The sequence below is a fragment of the Cryptotermes secundus genome, unplaced genomic scaffold (genome assembly GCF_002891405.2).
Source record: "Cryptotermes secundus unplaced genomic scaffold, Csec_1.0 scaffold2457, whole genome shotgun sequence".
Lineage (NCBI taxonomy): Eukaryota > Metazoa > Arthropoda > Insecta > Blattodea > Kalotermitidae > Cryptotermes > Cryptotermes secundus.
In genome coordinates, this window is record NW_019727139.1 from 144,218 (window position 1) to 166,334 (window position 22,117).

General features: G+C 37.8%; 1 protein-coding gene across 1 annotated transcript in view; it reads left to right on the forward strand.

The window, feature by feature from the left end:
* LOC111864561 (DNA polymerase theta) overlaps positions 1-22,117 on the forward strand; it is an 82,623-nt gene that overhangs the window by 17,335 nt on the left and 43,171 nt on the right. Inside the window, exons 8-12 of the mRNA XM_023851906.2 lie at positions 2,251-2,403; positions 9,956-10,302; positions 10,946-11,254; positions 16,993-17,043; positions 19,319-19,441. Coding sequence (XP_023707674.2) covers positions 2,251-2,403; positions 9,956-10,302; positions 10,946-11,254; positions 16,993-17,043; positions 19,319-19,441 — 983 coding nt within the window. The remainder of the gene's footprint in view (positions 1-2,250; positions 2,404-9,955; positions 10,303-10,945; positions 11,255-16,992; positions 17,044-19,318; positions 19,442-22,117) is intronic.

Consider the following 22,117-nt stretch of genomic DNA (forward strand, 5'->3'; position numbering starts at 1 on the left):
TTCTAATATTCTTCTTCTTCTTGCTGTTTGTTGCAAGCTAATCAATTTTATCTTTCAGATATTTCCTCTTTTTATTCCTGAATGTCTGCTGGCTTTATGTTCCGACTATCCCCATTTCTTACACTCAGATCCTGTAACCACTGCAGTTTGGCTTGTTTCCTTTGATCTAATAATTTTGAACACGCTCTGTTGAACCAAGGTGTAGGTGGGTGGACAATATTAAAATGGATCCTAGAGAGATAGGATGGGATGGTATGGATTTGATTGATCTGGCTCAGGATAGGGACCAGTGGAGGGCTCTTGTGAACACAGTAATGAACCTTTGGGTTCCATAAAATGCTGGGAAATTCTTGAGTAGCTGCAGAATTGATGGCTCCTCCAGAAAGGCTCAGCTCCATGAGTAAGTAAGTAAGTAACTCCACTTATGAGTATATTACTCATTTCATTTAAACTCTAGTTCTCAACTGTTGGTTTGAAGGTATTTTCTCCACCTACTTTGGAATTCAAATTGCCTAACAAAATGTTCATGTGGTACTTATGGAACTGACTGAACACATGCTCTAGTTATTCATAGAAGCTTGTATCTTTCATTGAGGTATGAAGATTCAGAACCATGAGATCTCACTAGCAACCTCTTAGTATTATATACAGCATATACATATTGTCATGTGTTGGGCGTATAACGCGACAAATAAGTTCACGCCGTCGTCCCTCCTAAGTGCTTGTATGATTTTTTTTTATGTACTGTGACATCAAGACTGACAGCTACAACAAGGGACCAGAGTAACAGCCATTGCTAAGCAACAGCTTCATAAACACAACACCATCACTAAGCATCATGCACATACAACAATGGAGGAACTGTTGGAAGTGGCGTTTTCTATGCAGTCCATGTTGAGGGCATATAAAGAACTCCGGAATAGCTTGAGCCAGTCAAAAATATAAGAGGCTTAAACTTGGCAGGGGTCAAGCTTACGAACGTTCAAATGACTAGGCTACCGTTGTAGCATGAGATACATAAGATAGGGATGATCTGCTCTGCAAAGCCTGTACTGACATAGGACTTGTGTGTGGCACAAAAGCAAGAATTTTTCAATAACATGCTATATTTGCGAAATGTACATTTGACAAAAGACCAAGCATATTCATAAGAGAAAAAACCCATCTTCTCAATATCTCTATTACATAAGGACAAGGGTTCAGTTGGGGGGAGGAAATCTCTGGTCGTGGGTCTGAAGGGGGCTTGACACCAAGACAAACTGATTGGTGGTAAACTGCCAGGTGTAAAGTAATTTTGACTTTGAGTCAGTCAAGAATTGACAGCTGAAGTTGGAGGTTGGCAGTTGGAAGTCAGTCCAGCCTGGGAGCTAGCAGCTGAAGGAAGTACCAGCTGAAGCCAGGAGTCAGAATATGAGGTTGGTGTTAGATGGTTGCCACCCTGCAAGGATGCAAGCCAAGGAGCCATTGGAAGCCACTGCCAACCAACGTGACTGAGAACACTAATCTGTGTGATAGTTATCTGTGAAGTGTAGTCATGAGCTGTAGAATTGTGCAATAAATCCAGTTATCAATCCAAATCCCATCTACCTTCATTCGAACACATGACAGTGATATCTCACCAGCAACCTCTTAGGATGGGGCCACACGAGCACACGAAGTACATCCGTTGCAACGGAGGTTGCTGAGGACACCACACAGTTGCAGAATGTGGTGCATAGTTTATTGTCTGCAGTGGTGCCAGAAGAAAGCATAGCATTCACCTCTCTTGTTTATTTCTACAACGGACACATTTTGTGTGCTCGTGTGGCCCCAGCCTTAATATTATGTATGGCAGCCTATCACTAACAAACTTACCCTTGTAACTGCTGATATTATTCTTTTATGTACAAAAAATCCTGTCCCTAATTCATGATTCTCATTGCCTTTTCTATAGAAAAATACATAATCGCCTACTGATTTAGTGCCACCCCTGTACTCCCAGTAAATCTAACTTATACTTTGCTAATTCTCTTGCAACTTTTGTCAGTGATCCTACCCTACAGAAATTCCTTACCTTCCATGTGCCAAATATCATGTCCATTTCCCTTTGCATTAGCAGTTATTTATTGATGTATGTTTACATGGTACATCGGGTTCTTTGGCAAACAAGTTTAAGTTCCCTCTGTACAGAATTAACCTTAAAGTGAAGTTCAGCATGTTCTATCCCTCAGAGTGGTTTCATTAGATTCTAATTTTATGTTATGATATCAGGTTTATCAGGGAGTGAATTAGGCCAGCAGCTTCGTGAGCAGTTGGACTCAAATGCTATAGCTGAGGCTTTGGAACAGTTACAGAGATGTCCAGTTGGGCTGGATAAAGTGCTTCGGTGCACTGTGGCATTTGGAGTGGCATTTCATCATGCAGGTAATGGCTTATCAGTCAGCAAATCTGCTAACTATTTTCTAGGTCCTAGCCCTTCTTTGAGAAAATAAAGTTATAGATCTTCTTAAGAGCTTTCTTCCTCTTCTTAGATACCAATGCTTTTTACCCTATTAAAACTTGTTCTTTTCCTAGTTTTTCTGTATAGTTAAATAAAACATGCTATTACATTTTTACTCTGTTATTTTATGGCTTAAGGGGCTGTCCATCACATAAGTTCTGCATCCATTGATAGTAAGGTTTTGGTTAATCCTCCATGATTCATAGTCATACGATGTAGACCTTGGAAAGTGTCTTATAAATTGGTTTACATATATTATGAGACATAATAGCTTGAAAGTTTTGTTTCTTTCCGTATTCACATCCTTTTCTTGTTCCTGCAATAGATTCCATTATAAATGATAAGTTTTAATTGGTGTAATATATATTATTAATAAGACTGGATTAGGTTTTATGCATGCTGGTGATGCATCTATTGGTAAATAGAATATTGTTATCAGTTTCATGTAGGATAAGTAATTTATTGGCTATGTTTGAATTAACTGTAACTTCATTGAAATGGCTGTTAATGATAAAAAACATTTTATGAATATACACAGTTTGACACAATACTCAATACATTTCATTGAAGTTGTTCTTAAGAGAGACTCTAAATAACCTATATTTGCTAACTGACATTAAGGAAAGAACATAGTCTGAGGGCATTTGAGAAGAGGGTGCCGAGGATAATATTTGGTCTGAAGAGGGATGTAATAATAGTGGGTTGGAGAAAACTACATAACAAGGAGCTTAATAACTTGTACAATTTGCCAAATATAATTAGAGTGATCAAGTCAAGAAGAATTTGATGGGCAGGACCTGTAGCACACACGGGGAGAAGAGGAATCCATACAGGTTTTTGGTGGAAAAGCCAGAAGGAAAGAGACCACTGGGAAGTCATAGACATAGGAGGATAATATTGTCACTTGTCTTTGTGACTATAGATGGGGTATGTATTAGTAATTACATTTATTGAACACTTACAGTTAGTAACTACAAGTAGTTAGTTAGTTAGTTAGTTATTTAGAGAGGGTGGGTTTCCCCATGCACCGCGACCAGTTTGATCTATTGTGCTTCCCTCTATGATATTCTACCAGACTCTAAACCCTACCGATAAATGGTGCGTACCATCAGTCCCGCCGAGCAAGCGAGTTCGGCCACTTGCTTAGCGGTATCTATAATGCTTCCTCCATCTATCAGAGGCCTTAGAGACTATTGTTGGGCGGGAAACGTCCTGGAATTCGGCTCAGTGATCCCCTTTGGGGATATGAGGTTCTTTTATATGCCGTAAAGTTACGACACGGGACACACAGCTTAAAGTCCCTCCCGGAGGACTTGTTCCCTGAATTTTTCCGCCCTTAAAAATTTGACGACCTCAGCCGGGTATTTGAACCCACGTACCACGAGTCATGAGGTGGGAACATTACCTCTAGACTACGGAGGCCGCTGTAACTACAAGTAACTATAGCGCTATCACTAATTCACACACTGCAATTCATTACATCATGCACTAAGCCTTCTCAGTCTGTGTGTCTTCACCTGTTGTTTCCTGGTAATGGCTGCCAATGGCATAGCTTCCTCAGCTTCAGTGTGCATGTCCTTACTGGCCGATGACTGTCTCACAACTGACTATAATTTAGATTTGTCCTGCTTATAATACCTCGGCACAGACCGCATTGAAAATACCTCTCCCAACAGTTCTTCTATTGTTGCATCATGTGGCTATTGCTTGGACCATGTAGAGAACACCATTTCTGTGTTATTATTGGCCATTACCTAACAGCCATTGTTTACAGAATCATTACTTAGCAATGGGTCTACATGCTACAATATTAAAATGAATCTCAGAGAATAGGATGGGGTAGTGTAGACTGGATTGATCTGGTTCAGGATAAGGAGCAGTGTTGGGCTCTTATGAACATGGTAATGAATCTTCGGATTCCATAAAACGTTGGGACATTCTTGAGTAACTGAGTAACTGGTGCCTTCTCAAGAAGGACTCATCCCCAGGGAGTAAGTTAATTAGGGGTATAATTATGACTACTGTTCACAATGGTTGCACGGTCTAAGACATGAACTGTCTTCACCTGCTCAAACACTGGGATCCCATCTGAGGCATGGATGTCTGTGTGCGTTTATTCTCTGTTTGTTTTGTTCTATGTGTAGGTAGTGGCCTTTCGACAGGCTGATCCCCAGTCCAAGGAGTCCTACCAACTGTGTATAGATTAAAAAACTGAAAAAGTGGCAAAGGTCCACAGGGGCTGTAGAGCCATAGATTTATAACTATCTAAAAAAGTCATAAACAATATACGAGTTCTATTGCTGGTGCTTTGGATGAAAGAAAGGGTATATTCTATGGCAGAATAAAGCCTCACTGTCACTCCATGTAACCTGAGGGTTCACAGGCTCAAGACCAAGCTGGCAGGACCTTTTGAAAACATTGAATGGTGGTGCAGAAATCAGAACTTTGAGTTCAATAATACAAGCAAGTATTACTGGAGCATGGCTAATCTGGTGGACACCATAGTAGCTAGCTGCTCACAAGTTAACACATTTACTGTCATGCACCAGGATTTTACCTGACAGGCCAGCCATTTTTTTTTATGAAAACTAGATTGTGAAATTAACCACACTTGAAATCTGAACAAGAGCCAGCAAGTGAAAAATTGTGTACAGTCACTGAATATTTTGACCCTTACAAACTTCAGCGAGCTACACATAATGTTTCTCTGCATTTGAATGACATCTGTAAGAGAAAATGGCATTTACAAGCACATACACTGGGCAACAGTCTCTCACTTGATGAGATCACCACTGTTATTCAGTAAATTTCAACCCAACAAGTGATGGGATTGTTAATGAATATGTTAGCAGCATGGAACTTAACGTTGTCACATGAGTTTTCCTTTACTATGAAGCGTAAAATATTTTAAACTAAATGAACAGATTATTTTGTTTAATCAGTTATTTTACAGCACTCTTTCAGGTGTTGAATTTATGTAGTGTGAAATGATATATGATAAGTGATTGTAAGTTATTGTTATTACCACCATCTTTCACCAAACATTAACTGTCACCATCAGTTCAGATAATTAGGATCACTTAACTTAGGTTATCACTTATCAAAGTGTTCTCTGGATTCACATGAGAGGACACATGTATCTAAGGGTCTTCTGGGACTGGAAATGGACAGAGTGTACTATGTTGGTAGTAATATTTATATTCATTTATTGATTTATTATTAATTGTCATTATTATTATTATTATTATTATTATTATTATTATTATTATTATTATGTTCAATAATTCAAATAAAATTTCACATGAAATATAACTTACTTGATTATGTTGCATATACATTATTTCATAACATGACCAGTATTGTAGAAAGTATTGTTGCTGTAACTGCTGCTACTACTACAACCACCACCACTATCACCAACCTGCTGCAGTCACTTTGTCACATGTCGGCCGTTCTTTTCTGCACTTGAATGTTAACCAGCAATGTGAATTGAAAGAATAAAGAGGTAATATGCTTTGGTGCTTATCTCAGAGCCAGGTACAGTGAAACCAAAGTAGAGCAAGTATGACTTGTGATGAGGACTTCATTATAGTGACAAAAGGAACTAAAATCATCACCTAAAATGAGAATTTTTTTCACTTCTCCTGTGTCATAATGAGTGATCTGTATCTAGTCACCACTGCCATTCTGCATTTTTTTATGTATGGCTAGCAGTCTGTAAGAAGTAAAGAGGTTGGTCTAGAAGTAAACACAGAGAAAACTAAGCATATGTTCCTGTCTCGTCACCAAAATGCAGGGCAANGAAACACATGTTTTGAAAATGTTCAGATATTTGGGAACAACGATAACAGAACAAAACCTGATTCAGGAGGAAATTAAGAGGAGATTGAACTCGGGTAATGCTTGCTACCATTCAGTCCACAACCTTTTGTTTTCTCATCTGTCTAAAAACATAAAAATTATAATATACAAAACNGGAGGAACATGGACTGAGGATGTTTGAGAACAGGGTGTTGATGAGAATATTTGGACCGAAGAGAGATGAAGTGACAGGAAGTTGGAGAAAATTGCATAATGAGGAGCTTCATAACTTGTACTTTTCTCCAAGTATAATTAGAATGATCAAGTCAAGGAGGATGAGGTGGGCAGGTCATGTAGCACGAATGGAGGAGACGAGGAATGCATATAGGATATTGGTGGGAAAACCGGAAGGAAAGAGACCACAGGGATGACCAAGGCGTAGGTGGGTGGACCATATTAGAATGGATTTTAGAGAGATAGGATGGGATGGTATGGATTGGATAGGGACCAGTGGAGGGCTCTTGTGAACACGGTAATGAACCTTCAGGTTCCATAAAATGCTGGGAAATTCTTGAGTAGCTGCAGAATTGGCGGCTCCTCAAGAAGGGCTCAGCTCCATGAGTAAGTAAGTAAGCAGTCTGTAAAGGTCTCATTAATCAACCCTCTCTGTCCTGCCCTTCCTTTGGAGAAAGTTTACATTCAGTAATCTGAGAGCAGCTTACCCCCTCCCAATGAGAATTATACATTACATGATTTCTCTCTGAATTTTATTATCAGTCCACTAGCTTGTTCTGTTGTGCACTGTATTGCTTGCTTGTTTGTAGAGGCACTATACAGTATCCTCCCCTTTTTGTCACATAGGTCCCCTGTTTCTCTAAGCTTCCACTGACCTCAGACAATGATGTCACATGCTGATGTTTAAGGTTCTGTCCCCTGTCAAATATCTACTGTTTTTCGTTGGGCACCAACTTCAGAATTTTGAAGAACTCTAATATGGCAGTGAAATAGAAGAGTGTAGGCTTGAATATGAAGCTCGAAATAGTACGTTTGTGTGAAGTAGAAAGGCAAGATGGATTAATTTCTTCAGCATCATTTATGATACTAAAGTAGATAAAACATGGCATACTCTAAGCCTGAGCAAACTAAAGACTCGTGACATAAAGTCTCAAGTCACAACATTTGTATCATGACATCTTGATTAAGTTCGTGACTTCAAATGTCACGTGAAGATGAACCTTAACATTCTTTTTTTTAAGTACATATTGGTGAAATTTGTTCTGTGATCTTGTTTTACAACTGTGCTGAAAATAATGAGATGAGACCTGTGTTACCACTGGGGTCTATAGGTGGTACAGATCCTACCCATGTGCATTATAAAGAGATGGTTTTGTTATGATTCTAGTAACTTAATGTTATTTAAACTTAATTTTATTGTGCTAGAAAATTAAACAGTTATGTGTTCATATACAGTTTGTGAACCACTGTTTTAACACTAGATTTACAGTTAAGTAGTTAGGTATAATGGCTGTTTCATAACTATTTCTTACACACATAATGTAAAAAATTTGCATGTAGGAAATTTAGAATAACCCATAACTTAATGCACATGAGGTAAGTACTGTAGCACCAAGGTTGTACTGCATCATGAATCCACATGTTTCAAATATGATATCCTTTAGAACATGTGTTTCCACATTGAAAGTCAAAGCAAATCCCATTGGTTTCTCTATGCTCACACATATGTAACTTAGGCTCTTAACAATTTTTCTTTAATTTTTGTATTGGGTTCAGTTCTGTAGCACCACTGCAATATACAACATCAAGAAAAGACACCTCACAACAAAACAATAAAACAATAGTACCAGCTATAAAAATAGCTCCAAGAAGAAAGGTAAAAACATGTGGTGGGGCTTTTAAAATAAACACATTAGATACCAAATAGTGGTGTTGGTGGTCTTAGAGAGTAAAATACAATTTTACTGAGAGCCTTCTTATAATCTGTTTTTGATGTGTAACTGAAGAGACTTTATAATGAGTCTTTGACCCTAAAGCTTTGCCCTTGACGGTATTGCTTATAGTGACATTAAAGCCAAAGACATGGTTCCTGTGAATCTCAGGAAAAACTTTGCTGAGAATATGCTGCTCATGTGGTCAGAAAACAGCATTTTACATCAAAAGTTGTGCTATCATATCATTGCCTGAAATTAGACTTATCACAGAAAAAACAGAAAACTTAATAAAAGTGATAAAAATATACTTAATCAAAGTGCAAGTAAAGTGACTTGTTGGATGCACAGGCAATGATGAATCGGGTAATTTATGAGAGGAAGTGGTCTTGCCATGTTGTGAATTACTAATGCCAGTGTTTGCCTGAAGATATTTCACATTCAAGAGCCAGGATAGCGCAGTTGATATAGTGACTGGCTACAGGCTGGACAGCTGAGGGTTTGGAGTTTGAGGGCTAATAGGGGCAAGAATTTTCTCTTCCCCATGTCGTCCACACCAGTTCTGGGGCCCGCCCAACCTCCTACCCAATGGGTAGTGGGGGCTCTTTGACCACTCATGTTCAAGTTACGATTTAAGTCTTCCACAGTCTTTTAAGGAGAAACAGAATCAACACCCTACCACCCTACAACTTGCTTCATGCTTTATAAACACAGGAAGTCACTGAAGATTGATGTACAGTCCTCTTTGTTCACCAGTTGTATTTATGAAGGGGTGGGATTTTATTGATAAAGACTGAGTTATAGGATATATTCTAAATCTTCATCATTGGTTGCCATGAATCTGGTCCTTTCTATGTATGTATAAAAAATGATTAACATGACTTCGTGAATAGAAAATTTGCCTGATATGTAAACTAAATAGTTTTTTGAAATGAAAATGCACTGTTTGGAAACACAGAATGTCAATCACACTAGTTATTTCAACAAGTTTATTCATTCTGGTCCATCACACTAGTCAATACTATAGAAAAATAGCTCACAACAAAAAACACAGACTCTTAACCAACTATATAAAGAAAAAAAAAACTGCCCAGACCTCCAAGGGTGGAAATCTACCCCGTCTCCTGCTGATAGAAGGGGCATGAAGACATGAAATCTAGTGATTTAAGATTTTAAATATTAAGAATTCTATTAATATTTTAACTCACCACATTTTAGCTTAACTTAAAATCTTTATATGTAAAAACTTTGGACAACTTTGAACTTGATGTACTATGATTTATGTAATAGTAGTTTCCTCAAATGTTATTTGCCTTCTGAAGATGGTCATTAATTGACCAAAACATGTAAAGGCATCATATATACTTTTGAGTCACATTGGACAGTGTAATCAAATCAAATCAATGCTAGTTGTCACTTGACAACTTGCTGGTAGTTTTGTAGTGCTGAATGACATGGTTATGAATGATGAATCTGAAAGAAGTCATGGCCTATTTTAAGTCACTATTGGCAACATGTACATGGAGGGGTCTTTATAGCCAGTCTTAGGCCTGAGATTTGAACTCTTAACCTCTTAAACATAAAGGAGATGATGTTCTTGTGGAAAGGGTGGAGGGGGAAGTGGAGAAAGTCTTGGTTTATTGCTGCTGATATTTAGAGTCGTTTATTTTATTTACTCATTAATTTTCAAAGTATGTGTGAAAGTGACCATATCTTAATGCTCTCACAGGTTTGACAGTTGAAGAGCGTGACATTCTGGAAGGTTATTTTCGTTCAGGAGCTGTGAGAGTATTGGTAGCTACTTCAACTTTGAGTTCAGGTGTGAACCTTCCTGCTCGCCGTGTCATTGTACGTTCACCTGTATTCCATGGAAAATCACTGGATTCTCAAACATACAGGCAAATGATTGGTCGTGCAGGGCGTATGGGGCGAGATACTGCAGGCGAGAGTTTTCTTATTTGTAACAAAGCAGAGGGACACATTGGAGAGAAGCTGATTGGAGCAGATTTGAAACCTATTGAGAGTTGCCTTGGGCATGGTGAATTGGCAGCCAGCTTAAAGAGAGCCATATTAGAGGTTAGTATTATAAGATGATTCATTTAAGTTATTTTTGTCACTGTTCTTGTATTCCATATTTGAAGTATTTTAATCAACGTTTAGGACAAGGCATGGCTACTATGATGAACCATATATTAAATCATCAGCTCTAGCAGATAATAGGAATCAAAATCATTGGTACATGGAAATTATAAAACAGCAATGATGTATATATGACAGCACATATTCATGATAGTCATCATCATTGATTTTTCCACCAGGGTGGGCCAACCTCTGACAAAACTTCCTCCATTTTGCTGTCCTCACATAAGCATTGCTCTTGTTTTGAAGCAAAGTCTGCTGGCCTAGCTTAACCTTTGATGCTGAAAATGAGGTAGTGTTTCCCCCCCAAAATGTTGGTAAACTTCTACCAGACAACACGGCATCACGTCCCAGAAGACAATATTCTTCATAATTAACGCCACAGTAACATCAGATCTCACAGGAAGGATTTATGTTTAGGTCGCTGCCTTACTATTTTTTTATGACTCTTTGTATGTGTACAAAAGAAATGAAGTAGCCAGTTTACTTCCACTGCACCACATTACAGACAGTTGTTTTATAATACTGCAAGGATCTGATAGGCATCCTACCCAGTCTTTTGCTGCTTGATGTGTTTCAGGTGATTGCAAGTGGTGTGGCATGCACTCCTGAGCAAGTGACTCAGTACACAAACTGCACGTTACTTGCTGCAACAAAATCCAATCTCCAAAACCCCATATCAGCCTGTGTTCAGTTCCTAGAGGCAAATGAACTTATTCGTCTTCAGGAAGATGAAGAGGATGCAGGGCATAAGTATGTGCCAACACTTTTAGGTCTTGGCTGCCTTGCTGCATCTCTCCCTCCAGATGAAGGCCTTCTTCTTTTTGATGAGCTACAAAGGGCTCGTCAATGCTTTGTGCTTGATACTGAGCTTCACATAATATACGAGGTATTATATTCATTACAGATCTTTGGATCTTATACAGCAAAATAGCTTAGTACTTAACATGCTAACCACGTTAATAAACAAACTGAAGTAATAACTAAGTATTTGAGAATAGCGCTCTGGAATGCGAATGGTCTTATTGGACATAAAGACGAAGTGATTCTGTTCCTTAAAGAACAACACATAGACATTCTACTCATTAGCAAAACACACTTTACAGCAGAAAGCTATATCAAAATTCCAAAGTTCAGAGTGTATCATACTGATCATCCAGATGGTACTGCACACAGAGGCACTGCTATTCTCATAAAACAAACAATCCACCATTACCAACTCCAAAAATACAAGGAGAATCATTTACAAGCCACTTCTATAAAAGTCAGAACATTACCCTATGAACTAAATATATCAGCGGTGAATTGCCCCCCTAGGCACAACATAAAAGAACACTTTGAGCAATTCTTTAGCACATTAGGTCAGAGATTCTTAGCTGGAGGAGACTATAACAGCAAAAACGTCTTATGGGGCTCAAGACTAACGTCCACGAAAGGAAAGGAACTTGCAAAACTTATGCAGGATAATAATTATTCATTTATTTCAAGTGGAACACCGATGTACTGGCCAACTGACCCTGCAAAAATACCAGACCTGCTAGACTTTTTTGTAACAAAAGGAATTTCATCAGCATATACAGACATAGTTCCTAATTTTGAACTTTCACCAGATCATACTCCCATTATAACGACCATAAGTTCTTCAGTGATAATCAGACATAACACTCCAAGATTACATAACCATAAAACCAAATGGGAAAATTATAGAGAAGAAATTAACAACAAAATACATCTAAAAATAACGCTGAAGAATTCCAAAGACCTAGATTTTGTAATTGAAACAAGTCATGCAACAAGCCGCTATTCAATCCACACTGCCATTGGAAACACAAAGAAGTATCAACAGTACTCCTTTAGAAATCAAACAACTTCTAAAGGATAAAAGAAAGGCAAGAGCGATATGGCACCAAACCCACAACCCAACCGATAAAACCAGATACAACCAGTTAACAAATAAGCTAAAAGCCAAACTAAAAGAACTGAGAGAAGCATCCTTTACGGATTACATACAAAACATCAGCAGGCATGATTACTCTATATGGAAGCCTATTGAAAACATAAAAACCTAAAGAATCCTCACCACCAACTGCAGGACCCTGGGCAAGAAGTAATAAAGAGAAAGCCAAACTCTTTGCAAAACATTTTGCCAATATATTTACTCTGCATAATGAGGAAAGAGATCGAGAAATAGAACAAAACTTAGCAGCTCTCATAGAACTACAACAAACTCTAATGATTACCGCCCCAAAGGAATTCAAAGAGGTGATCAGATCTTTGGGTTTAAAAAAAACACCCAGACTAGACCAAGTCACACCATAAATGCTAAAGGAACTCCCAAAAAAAAGGAATAGTACTATTAACCTACATCTTTAATTGAATAATAAGAATGTCCTACTGGTCTAAACAGTTTAAAATCTCAGAAATAATCACGATAGCTAAACCAGGAAAGGATCTAGCAGAAATCACTTCATACCGCCCAATCAGCATCATATCAGTGTTGTCCAAAGTTTTTGAAAAACTTATTCTTAGAAGAATAAACAAAGACTTGAGGCAAGAAGAGTGGATTCCACACCACCAATTTGGATTTCGTCAAGACCACTCTACCATACAGCAGATTCATTGAATAACAAATATCATCAACAAAGCCTTAGACGACAGAAGCTACTGTACAGGAGTGTTCTTAGACATAAGCCAGGCCTTTGATAGGGTGTGGCATAGTGGTCGGTTATACAAGATCAAACAAATCCTTCGACCATCATATTTTAATCTTCTTAAACCCTACTTAAGTGACCTACAGTTCCAAATAAGAGTGGGAAACGAAAAATCTGAACCACAACCAATAAAAGCAGGCATGCCACAGGGTAGTGTCCTTGGTTCAACTTTATACACTTTATTTACATCTGACCTACCCACTTCCTCAAATAGAACTCTTGGAACATTTGCCAATGATATAGCAATATTGTCAGTCAACAAAGATCCAGAAAGAGCAGCAACAGACCTTCAACATCACCTTAGCACATTACAAAATTGGTTCGAGAAGTGGCATATCAGAATAAATGAAAACAAGACTTGCTACATAAATTTCACCCTATGAAAAAAGGCAACACCTGACACCTGTGGTATTTGGATATCAATGATGTATCATTGATATCCAAATACCACATAAAGCAGAAATAAAATACCTAGGTATGACTATAGACAGCAAATTAACATGAAAGCAGCATGTAGTCAAGAAATGAAAGCAAGTAGACTTAACCATTAAACAATTAAACTGACTAATAGGCAAAAAATCAAAGCTAACAGTTGAAAATAAAATTCTGATCTATAAGACTATAATCATACCTATTTGGATGTACGGCCTGGAATTATGGGGCTGCACCAGTAAATCTAATATAGCAATAATCCAAACAAGCCAATCTAAGATCCTACAAATGATAGTCGACGCACCATGGTATGTCTCCAACGCAACACTCCACGCCGATCTCAGTATATCTTCTGTACAAGACGTCCAACAAAAAAGCAACAGACATCACAACAAAATCATAAATCATAAAAACCCACTCCTAAAGATGCTGTCGAAAAGAGAAGACAACAGACGACTCAGATGAAACTGGCCAATTGACCTGATTTGAATTACTGAGGATTCGCCACTGGACGACTCCTCATCAAGTCATCTAAACAACCATAACATTAGCTTATAGAATGTATAGTCTGATTGCTGATTAAACAAATAAAAAAAAGATCTTTGGACATTTAATTTCATTTAATCAGAATATTTAAGTAAAATTAAAGTAGCTTCTGATAGGTTTTGAAGATTCCATGGAACAGAGTCCTTGAGAAGTTAATATTTTGCTCAGCTACTCAAGCTACTCTTTTATTGAACTTGAAGGTTTATTGCCATATTCATAAGCCCATATCATTGGTTCATGTCCTGAGCCAGATGAATATAGTCCACATCCTCCTACTCTGTTTCTTTAAGAACTGTTTTAATATTATTTTCTCACCTGATAGACCTTTGCAGTGGTGTTTTCCCTTCAGGATTTCCTGTCGTTATTTTGTATGTATTTCTTATCACTGGCGTGCATATTACACATCCTGCCCACTTTCACTGTTTTCAGTCACTGAATCATTTTACTGTCCCAGTTGGCACCTGTAAAAAAATCAAATGGTAATTATACTTGAGTATCATTTTGTATCTATTAAAATGTAATCAGCTGGTTATGTGTCACCCCATAGAGAAGTGCAAGTGTATTTTTATATATTCTTAAGTGGCCAATCCTACTGTCAACACTAATTTAATGCAGACTCTGTTTTCCCCCATTATCAGTTTGAAAACACCCTCCCTCTGTATTTATGTACTGAAATCTAATAAAAAATTTTAATGTGACACTTATGGAATTGGTCAAATATACACTGAAATTCCTCATAATAGATACTACGGCATGTAGACCTGTTGCTAGGCCACAACTGCAAAATAAACAGCTATACAATGGCCATTATGAGGCAGCAGCCCATAAGTAACAAAAGAGGAACAGTGTTTTCTCTGTGGTCCATGCCAAGATGTTACAGGCAGGACAAGTTAGGAGTGAGTTAGATAACTGCTGTTGCAAGCTGTTGCCATGAGAAGCTGGTAGCTGAGGCCGGGTGACAGTTCAGGAACCCAGAGGAAGGGGAACATCTGCTGTTGTAAATCGCTACCAAGCAACAGCATTGAAGATGTGACTGTAGACACTAGTGTGTGTGTGTGTGTGTGTGTGTGTGTGTGTGTAAAACAGTAAACTGTAAAGCGTAGTCACACACTCTATCAAAGAGTCCAATAAATCCAATCATCTATCCAAAATCTGTCTATAGTCACACTCCATACATGGGATAACTGGTGTCAGAAGTGGGATTGGAATGATTGACCGATTGGTTTGAGATGTTGGCCTTCATGAACTGTGTACTGTCAGATTTGAACCCAAGAGATGGATTGAATTATTGGACTGAAGACCACACTGATCATCATATCACTGTAATATGGAGATGGAACAAATTATTGCACACCTGCTGGCTGAAATAAGAACTAACAGATGAAAGATGGAAGCCAATCTAAGGCAAACAAAGGCTGACATGAAAATCCAAATGGATTCTGTCGCTTCTCAGATTAACTACAACCAAGAGAGGTCAGACACCAATGTAAAGGGGATCATAGTAGAAATGGGGCCTTGGTGAAAAGAGATGAAGGCCCACTGAGAGGCCACGGATTTGGAGGCAATTCCAATAGAAATAAGAGTCCAAGTTGGTGTATCAGGAAGTCCCTGAGGAAGAGGTTGCGGTGGAAACTATTGGAGAATTGGAGGACCGATATGGGGACCAGTATCTAGCTATAAAGCGCACTGACAGTGAAAGAAACAGACCCAGGGCGATGGTGGGTCCCAGAGGAAGTTGGCTGCTGCCTGCAGACAGATGACCCACTGTGCCAAGGTTACTGTCATAAAGGACTGACAGTAGAGAAGAAATGATGGAAGGCCCAGAATTCAACAGTGGAATAAAGGACCAAAGCGCAAGATGGCAGCCACATCTGAGAAAGGAGAGGACATCTGGTAGGATCTTCTTGGAGACTAGAACTGGAGATTGAAAAGTGAATAGTTGGGTCTTCTACTGGGCCACAGGAAGTGAGTGACTGGAGATTGTGGAGGGGTCAGCCCCCTCCAAAACAAAAGAAGAGACGTTCAAATCACAGCCCTCGGAAAAGAAGATGATGGCTCACCTGGAACGGCTAAGGGACCAGCAGGAGCAGTTGGAGAGTAATCACCATGAGAACCGTCCACAGGGCCACATTGCTAGGTTATGACCGCGAAATAAGCAACTATACAACAGCTACTGCTAAATGATGGCTCTACAAACAACAGCCGTTGCTAGGCAATGGCTGAGTAGTAATCACATTGGAAGACATGAACACAATGGCACAGCAATAGAGGAACAGTGTTTTTTGTGCGGTCCACACCTAGATGTTATGAGCAGGACAAGTTAGTAGCTGGAGAGAGTTAGTTTGATAACCACTGGGGTTCAGTTGTGAGCAGATGCTGTGAGGAGCTGGTAACTGAGGCTGGGGGCCATTCAGGAACCCAGAGGAAGGGGAATGTCCACCATTGCAAACTGCTACCAAGCAATGGTTTAAGAAGGCTGAGAAGATATAATGTGTCCTATAGTGATTTGCAAAGTGTGTGGAACTGCGACAGCATAATCCTTACTTGCAGTTACAAGTTGTAAGAGTTCTTTAAATCCAATTATCAATCCAAACACTGTCTATATTTGCTTGATCATGTGACAGTAGCTTTTATGTAAGCACTTTCATTTTCAATTGAGGCATGCACATTCAGAACAGTAATGCCACACAGAGGACCTTTCAATTTTACCAGTATGTTTTGTATCTTAAAAAATCAACCACCTCATATGATGATAAGAGGATATGCTATGTTTTGGTAACAAGGGATACATTTGGGGAAGTAGTGGTATAAGAATGAAAATGATAGAATCAGAAACAGTCCCCTTCTTTTGTGATAATAATCTGATACCAAGTATTGTATCTTATGTAGCCCATAAATATGAATGCAATTTAAAATCTTTTTCAATGTATTGTTCCAGGTAACACCATACAGTGTTTGCTCTCAGTGGGGAAATTTGGACTGGCTACATGTGAGTCATATTATTTTCTTGCATGATAAAAGTAGGTTAGAAATTAAATAGATAAACCAATAGACAAATAAGTAATGTGATGTAACACAGAGAGCTGTTCCATTTATTTCCCCTTCCAAATCAAGGCTGATGTAGAAGCATTATATAGTGCCATCACATCTTCATCATCATCATCGTCATGAAACTTCCAAGTCACTAGGTGGATTGTTGAGCCCTTCTAGCATAAGAACATTCTCTCACTGCTTGTCCTTTTGGTCTGCAATTTATTATTAATTTTGGAAGTCTGCCATTCTGAATTCTATCAGTGTTGTATAATAATTTGTTTCTGTAGTCAAAAATTTGATTAATGCCAGTTAAAGTCTTAGATTAAGCAGCATTTCTTCCTATTATAACCTTTTCATGTATATTTGCAGTACATTACATGAATTTAATCCCAGTAGCAGTAATTCTGGATCTATCTTTGACCTTCATTGTCCAGTTGTAACAACACACACAGCCAAAGAAGAAGGACACATAACAAGACACAGTATACACAAAATACAGGAAGAACGACTCCCATAGTGGAAGAATAATATAATACGCGAGTTTGAAATAAGACGTATAAGATGATAAATCTTCACAAATTTTAATATATATAAATTTTATTATAGTACATGAAGAACATACATTTTAAATCATTTTATAAACGACACATGATGGCGAGCAGTGCAATAGTTTAATGTAAATAACACACCTGAGGATGGCACAGTGATGCCGAAACATATAGTGAAGTGACATGTGAGATTGTGTGCACTAGAAGACGGTCAATACATNTTTGCGCATAGGGTTATAAATCGTGAAACCCCGCAACAGTGTTAACAGATTAATGCGATTAGGGTTATAAAGTGTGAAACCCCGCAACTGTGAGATAAGTAATTGTAGCCGTTACTTGTAGATTGTTAAATAAACCAATTAACCATCTCTACGGCGTCTTCAGTAACGAAACACGTTACACTGGTGTCAGAAGTGGGATCAGTAACGCAAAACACGTTACAATATCGTGGACGATGATATTGGTTAATAGTTGACATGGCTGTCCTTACACTTCAAATTCAGTGCACTGTTGCTGCACAGTGGACTGCATCAATTTGTGTGATCTAAGTGAGAAGCTTCAAGAAATATGCCAAAAGGAGTGCTCCACACACACAGCAAACACCACAGTCACCATACTGTAGAATACTCCTATGAAGCTACCCACCCAAGCCTACAGTGTAAACCTGGCATCATGAAACTTCTTTTTTCCAACAGTGAAGGTTTGCCATCAAGCCCTTCAGATGCCTTTTGTGCTTATGAACATGGGCTTGCAACATTACCATAAAATGAGATGTGCCATGTGGAATGCTGCAAAGAATAGATTAAAGCACTAAAAATGCAACTGTTGTAATAACTGTATCACTGTTCAATTACTCATATCTAAAAACTCACAGTTATATGTGTGTAACTTTCACTGAGTAAATGAACACTTATTCCTAATTATATTGTAGCATGTAGAGAGCTGTTACTAGGTTATGGCACAGTAAACACCTTATCAGCTTAACAATGATTGTGCACACAACAGGGGAATACATCACATCCACGGTGATGTCATGTGATAATAGGAGAGCTGCAGGAAGCGATGTTCTCTACGTGGTCTGCGCGACAGCTGTGTGACGTAACAATAGAAGAACTGTTGGGAGAGATGTTTTCTGTGCAGTCCATTCCAAGGTGTTGTAAGCAGAACAAGTCTAGAGTTTAATTAGTTTTGAGACAGTCACCAGCCAGTAAGGATGTGAAAACAGAGGTGGGGGAATCCCCATCATAGTAAGCCACTACCAGGATGAAACCAGTGAAGATACAGCAGACTTAGAAGACTTAGTGCATGGTATATTGAATTGTAGAGTATATACATTAGTGATAGTGCTATAGTTACTTGTAGTTATGATCTGTAAGTGTTCAGTAAATCCAACTACCAATTGAAACCCTGTCTATAGTCACTTGTACATGTAACAATATTAATAAGGTACAAATTCTTCGGCAGGACGCGAGCTCTGAGATGCACAAAAAGACAGGCACAATTATAAATTGGCCAATCTTATTGAAATGGAACTCAACACATATTAACTGACTTACAGCACTTGAGAAACTGAGCTCTGCTTACCTCCAACATTTGTTCTGGCAGCAGAGCTACTGAAAATATCGAAGCCATAACTCATGTGCCACCAAACCTACTGTACCTTGCTATTATTCCTGCTTGCAGGTATTAAATCAATGGGAACAACTGTCACCAGCCATGCGAAGGGTTGGAGAGTTGGTAGGAATTGATGAACGTTTCATGGTGAGAGCCATGCGTGGCACTCTTTCCCTTAGTTCATCCAAACAGGTAACAGATTTCTTCTCCAAACATGTATACTTGTAAACCTATTTTTTCATAATTAGCCTTACATGCAATTATTTTGAAATTTAAGAATAGAGTATTTAGTACAAAAGCTAGTAGAACACTTAAAACTTGAGGAAATGCATGCCAATTCAGTCTTTTTTCTGAACATCCTCCATCCCGCATATCAGGACTGGAAACTATGGATCACTGCCACATATTGGATTCTTCAGTGAGCATTTTATTATCATGTCATGGGGCAATCTCTCTTCCATTGCAGTGCATATCACTACATTCAAAAGATTCTTGGATTGAGTATCACTGTCAGTTTTTGTGTGGTCTATTTTATTCTGTCATTCCTTGCTAAAACTGACATGAATCAGTGAAAAATCTGCAAAATATCCTGTTGGAAAAAATGTTTTTTCCTGCCTCATTTCTGGAAATTAATGTTCACTGGGATCACTTCGATGATTAAAATTAAGATGAAAATGTTTCGTAAAAGAATGTCATGTGGTGCTTCCTCTTCACATAAAACATTCTTAAGGCTGGGAAATGTGATAACACTGAATACTGAAAGAAAATTCAAGATCTTGCATTATTGAAGTTACAAACATTATTGTGTGGTAGCATGTTGTTTGTGTCTTGTACATTCTGAATATATACTATTATTTTTTAATTTTAATATTTTTAAGTCTTTATTTATTTTTAATGCTGTATCTCAAAAGCTAATTTACTTGTATTATATGAAAATAATGTGAAAGAAGAAAGTTGAATGGCAGTATATTTGTTCAGTTATCATTACCGAGTCAATAAATTTTGTGGTATTTTCGTTATGAAGCATCAATACATGTACATTTTATTATTTATTAGCAGTGGATTTTTAAACTGTTAGTAGAACATGATGACTCTTATATGAACCGGATGATCCACGCTTATCACTCACTTTGCACTATGTTTCCCTCATTATTTCCCTATTCCTGTGTTTGCAATGAAGATTTCAAGACAACACTGAAATACTGTGGCCAGTTTTATGTGTGTTTTATATATATATATAGCATTATTATCTGTATACCAGAGTCCTATCATTTACAAATGATTATGAATCATGATCTATTTATGTTCTACTTTTGTAATTATTGACTCATTTAGTATATGATATGCATAGCACTTTATACTATGCACACCCTTGTTGTTAGATTAATGTTGTCAGCAACTAGTTCTCCTCCTGGTTGAATCCCAGCAAAGTAAGACACATAATTCTTTCACATTATTCTATATGGAAGACAGTTCTTTGACTAATTATCCTCTTTTTGTCACTGTTCAGTCAGTTATCAATAAACCCCCAGGCAATCAATGTTGGATTTAACTTTCTCATAGTGCTGGCCATGATAAAGTTCTTTATTCTTTGTGTAGTCCTAATGTTCCTCTACAATGTCTGTTGACTTTGACTGGAATACATGGTGATATATTTAAGAAGATAGAACTCTTCAGTTTTTATCTAATTTCCAATAAAATAAATCATTGTTATAAACATTAGAGTAAATACATTTCTGCCTAATCGTCACATTTCAATATGAAGTAAAATGTTAACATAACTACCATTCAGACATTTTTTTATGTCAGGACTTAATTTAATTTGGTGACTTAATAATGCTGAGATGAGCTTGGATAGTTCATTGTTACAAGCCAGTCATTTTTTATTTCATAACAGTTTAAAGAAACTAGTAAGTTCTTCTACAGTATTTGAAAATGATAATACGTATTTTAGAATAAAGAACACAAAATATACCCTTGGAATTTGGCCTAGATTACATATGAAATGTAAACTTAATTTATAACAGACATGTCTCTGTGACAACAAGTTGTTCAACACCAAAATAAATCACCATCTCAGTTTCATGATGGAACATTAGGTTCATCATCATCATCTTATTGTGACTTTTATATATGTGTTAGGATCATATGATCAAATGCTTGTACAAATAAGAAACTGTGAAGTTTTCCGTGAGAAAAGAACCATTAAAATCATCTTTAATATTTAAGTATGTACTTAAAATATATTTTCTTGAAATACAGTAGTTCATAAAAGACTTCCCTTGTCAAGTGAATATTTCTTCTTGCATAAGCCCAAGTTCTATATGAATTTGTTTCCAGTTCAAAACTGTTTTTCTGGAACACACTGTCACTTGATCGTTTTCTAGTCCATTTAAAAATCTTCATGTGCTTCAACTTTAAATTTCGAAACTGAAAATTTCAGTAGTTACTCATTATGTTGTATAGTCTTTATATGTGTGTGTTTGTCATATGGGGTATCTGAAAATCATGAACTTGATCTTTGTTCTCATATGATGGAATATCTAATGTGTGGTAATGTCACATGAGTTGAAGAAGGGGGGGGGGTCACATCGAGTTGCTTCCATGTTTCATCATGTCAGTTGCAGCTCACTGCTGAATTTTTCTCATGAAGATTCTGGGCCTGCTAGTTAACCACTGCCATGGCATCCTTCAACTTTTTGCCTGGTGTGTCTGTTATTCTTTGAATATGCATTAGCCATTCTTGATGGCACTATTTCACATTCAAGGCTTTCTTGACTGGTGCTTATGTCCTTTTTGAGGTCTTCTTGGCTTTTTGGACTGTTGCAAAACTAGTTGCAAGGCTGAATCAATCTTCGGTGTGACTTC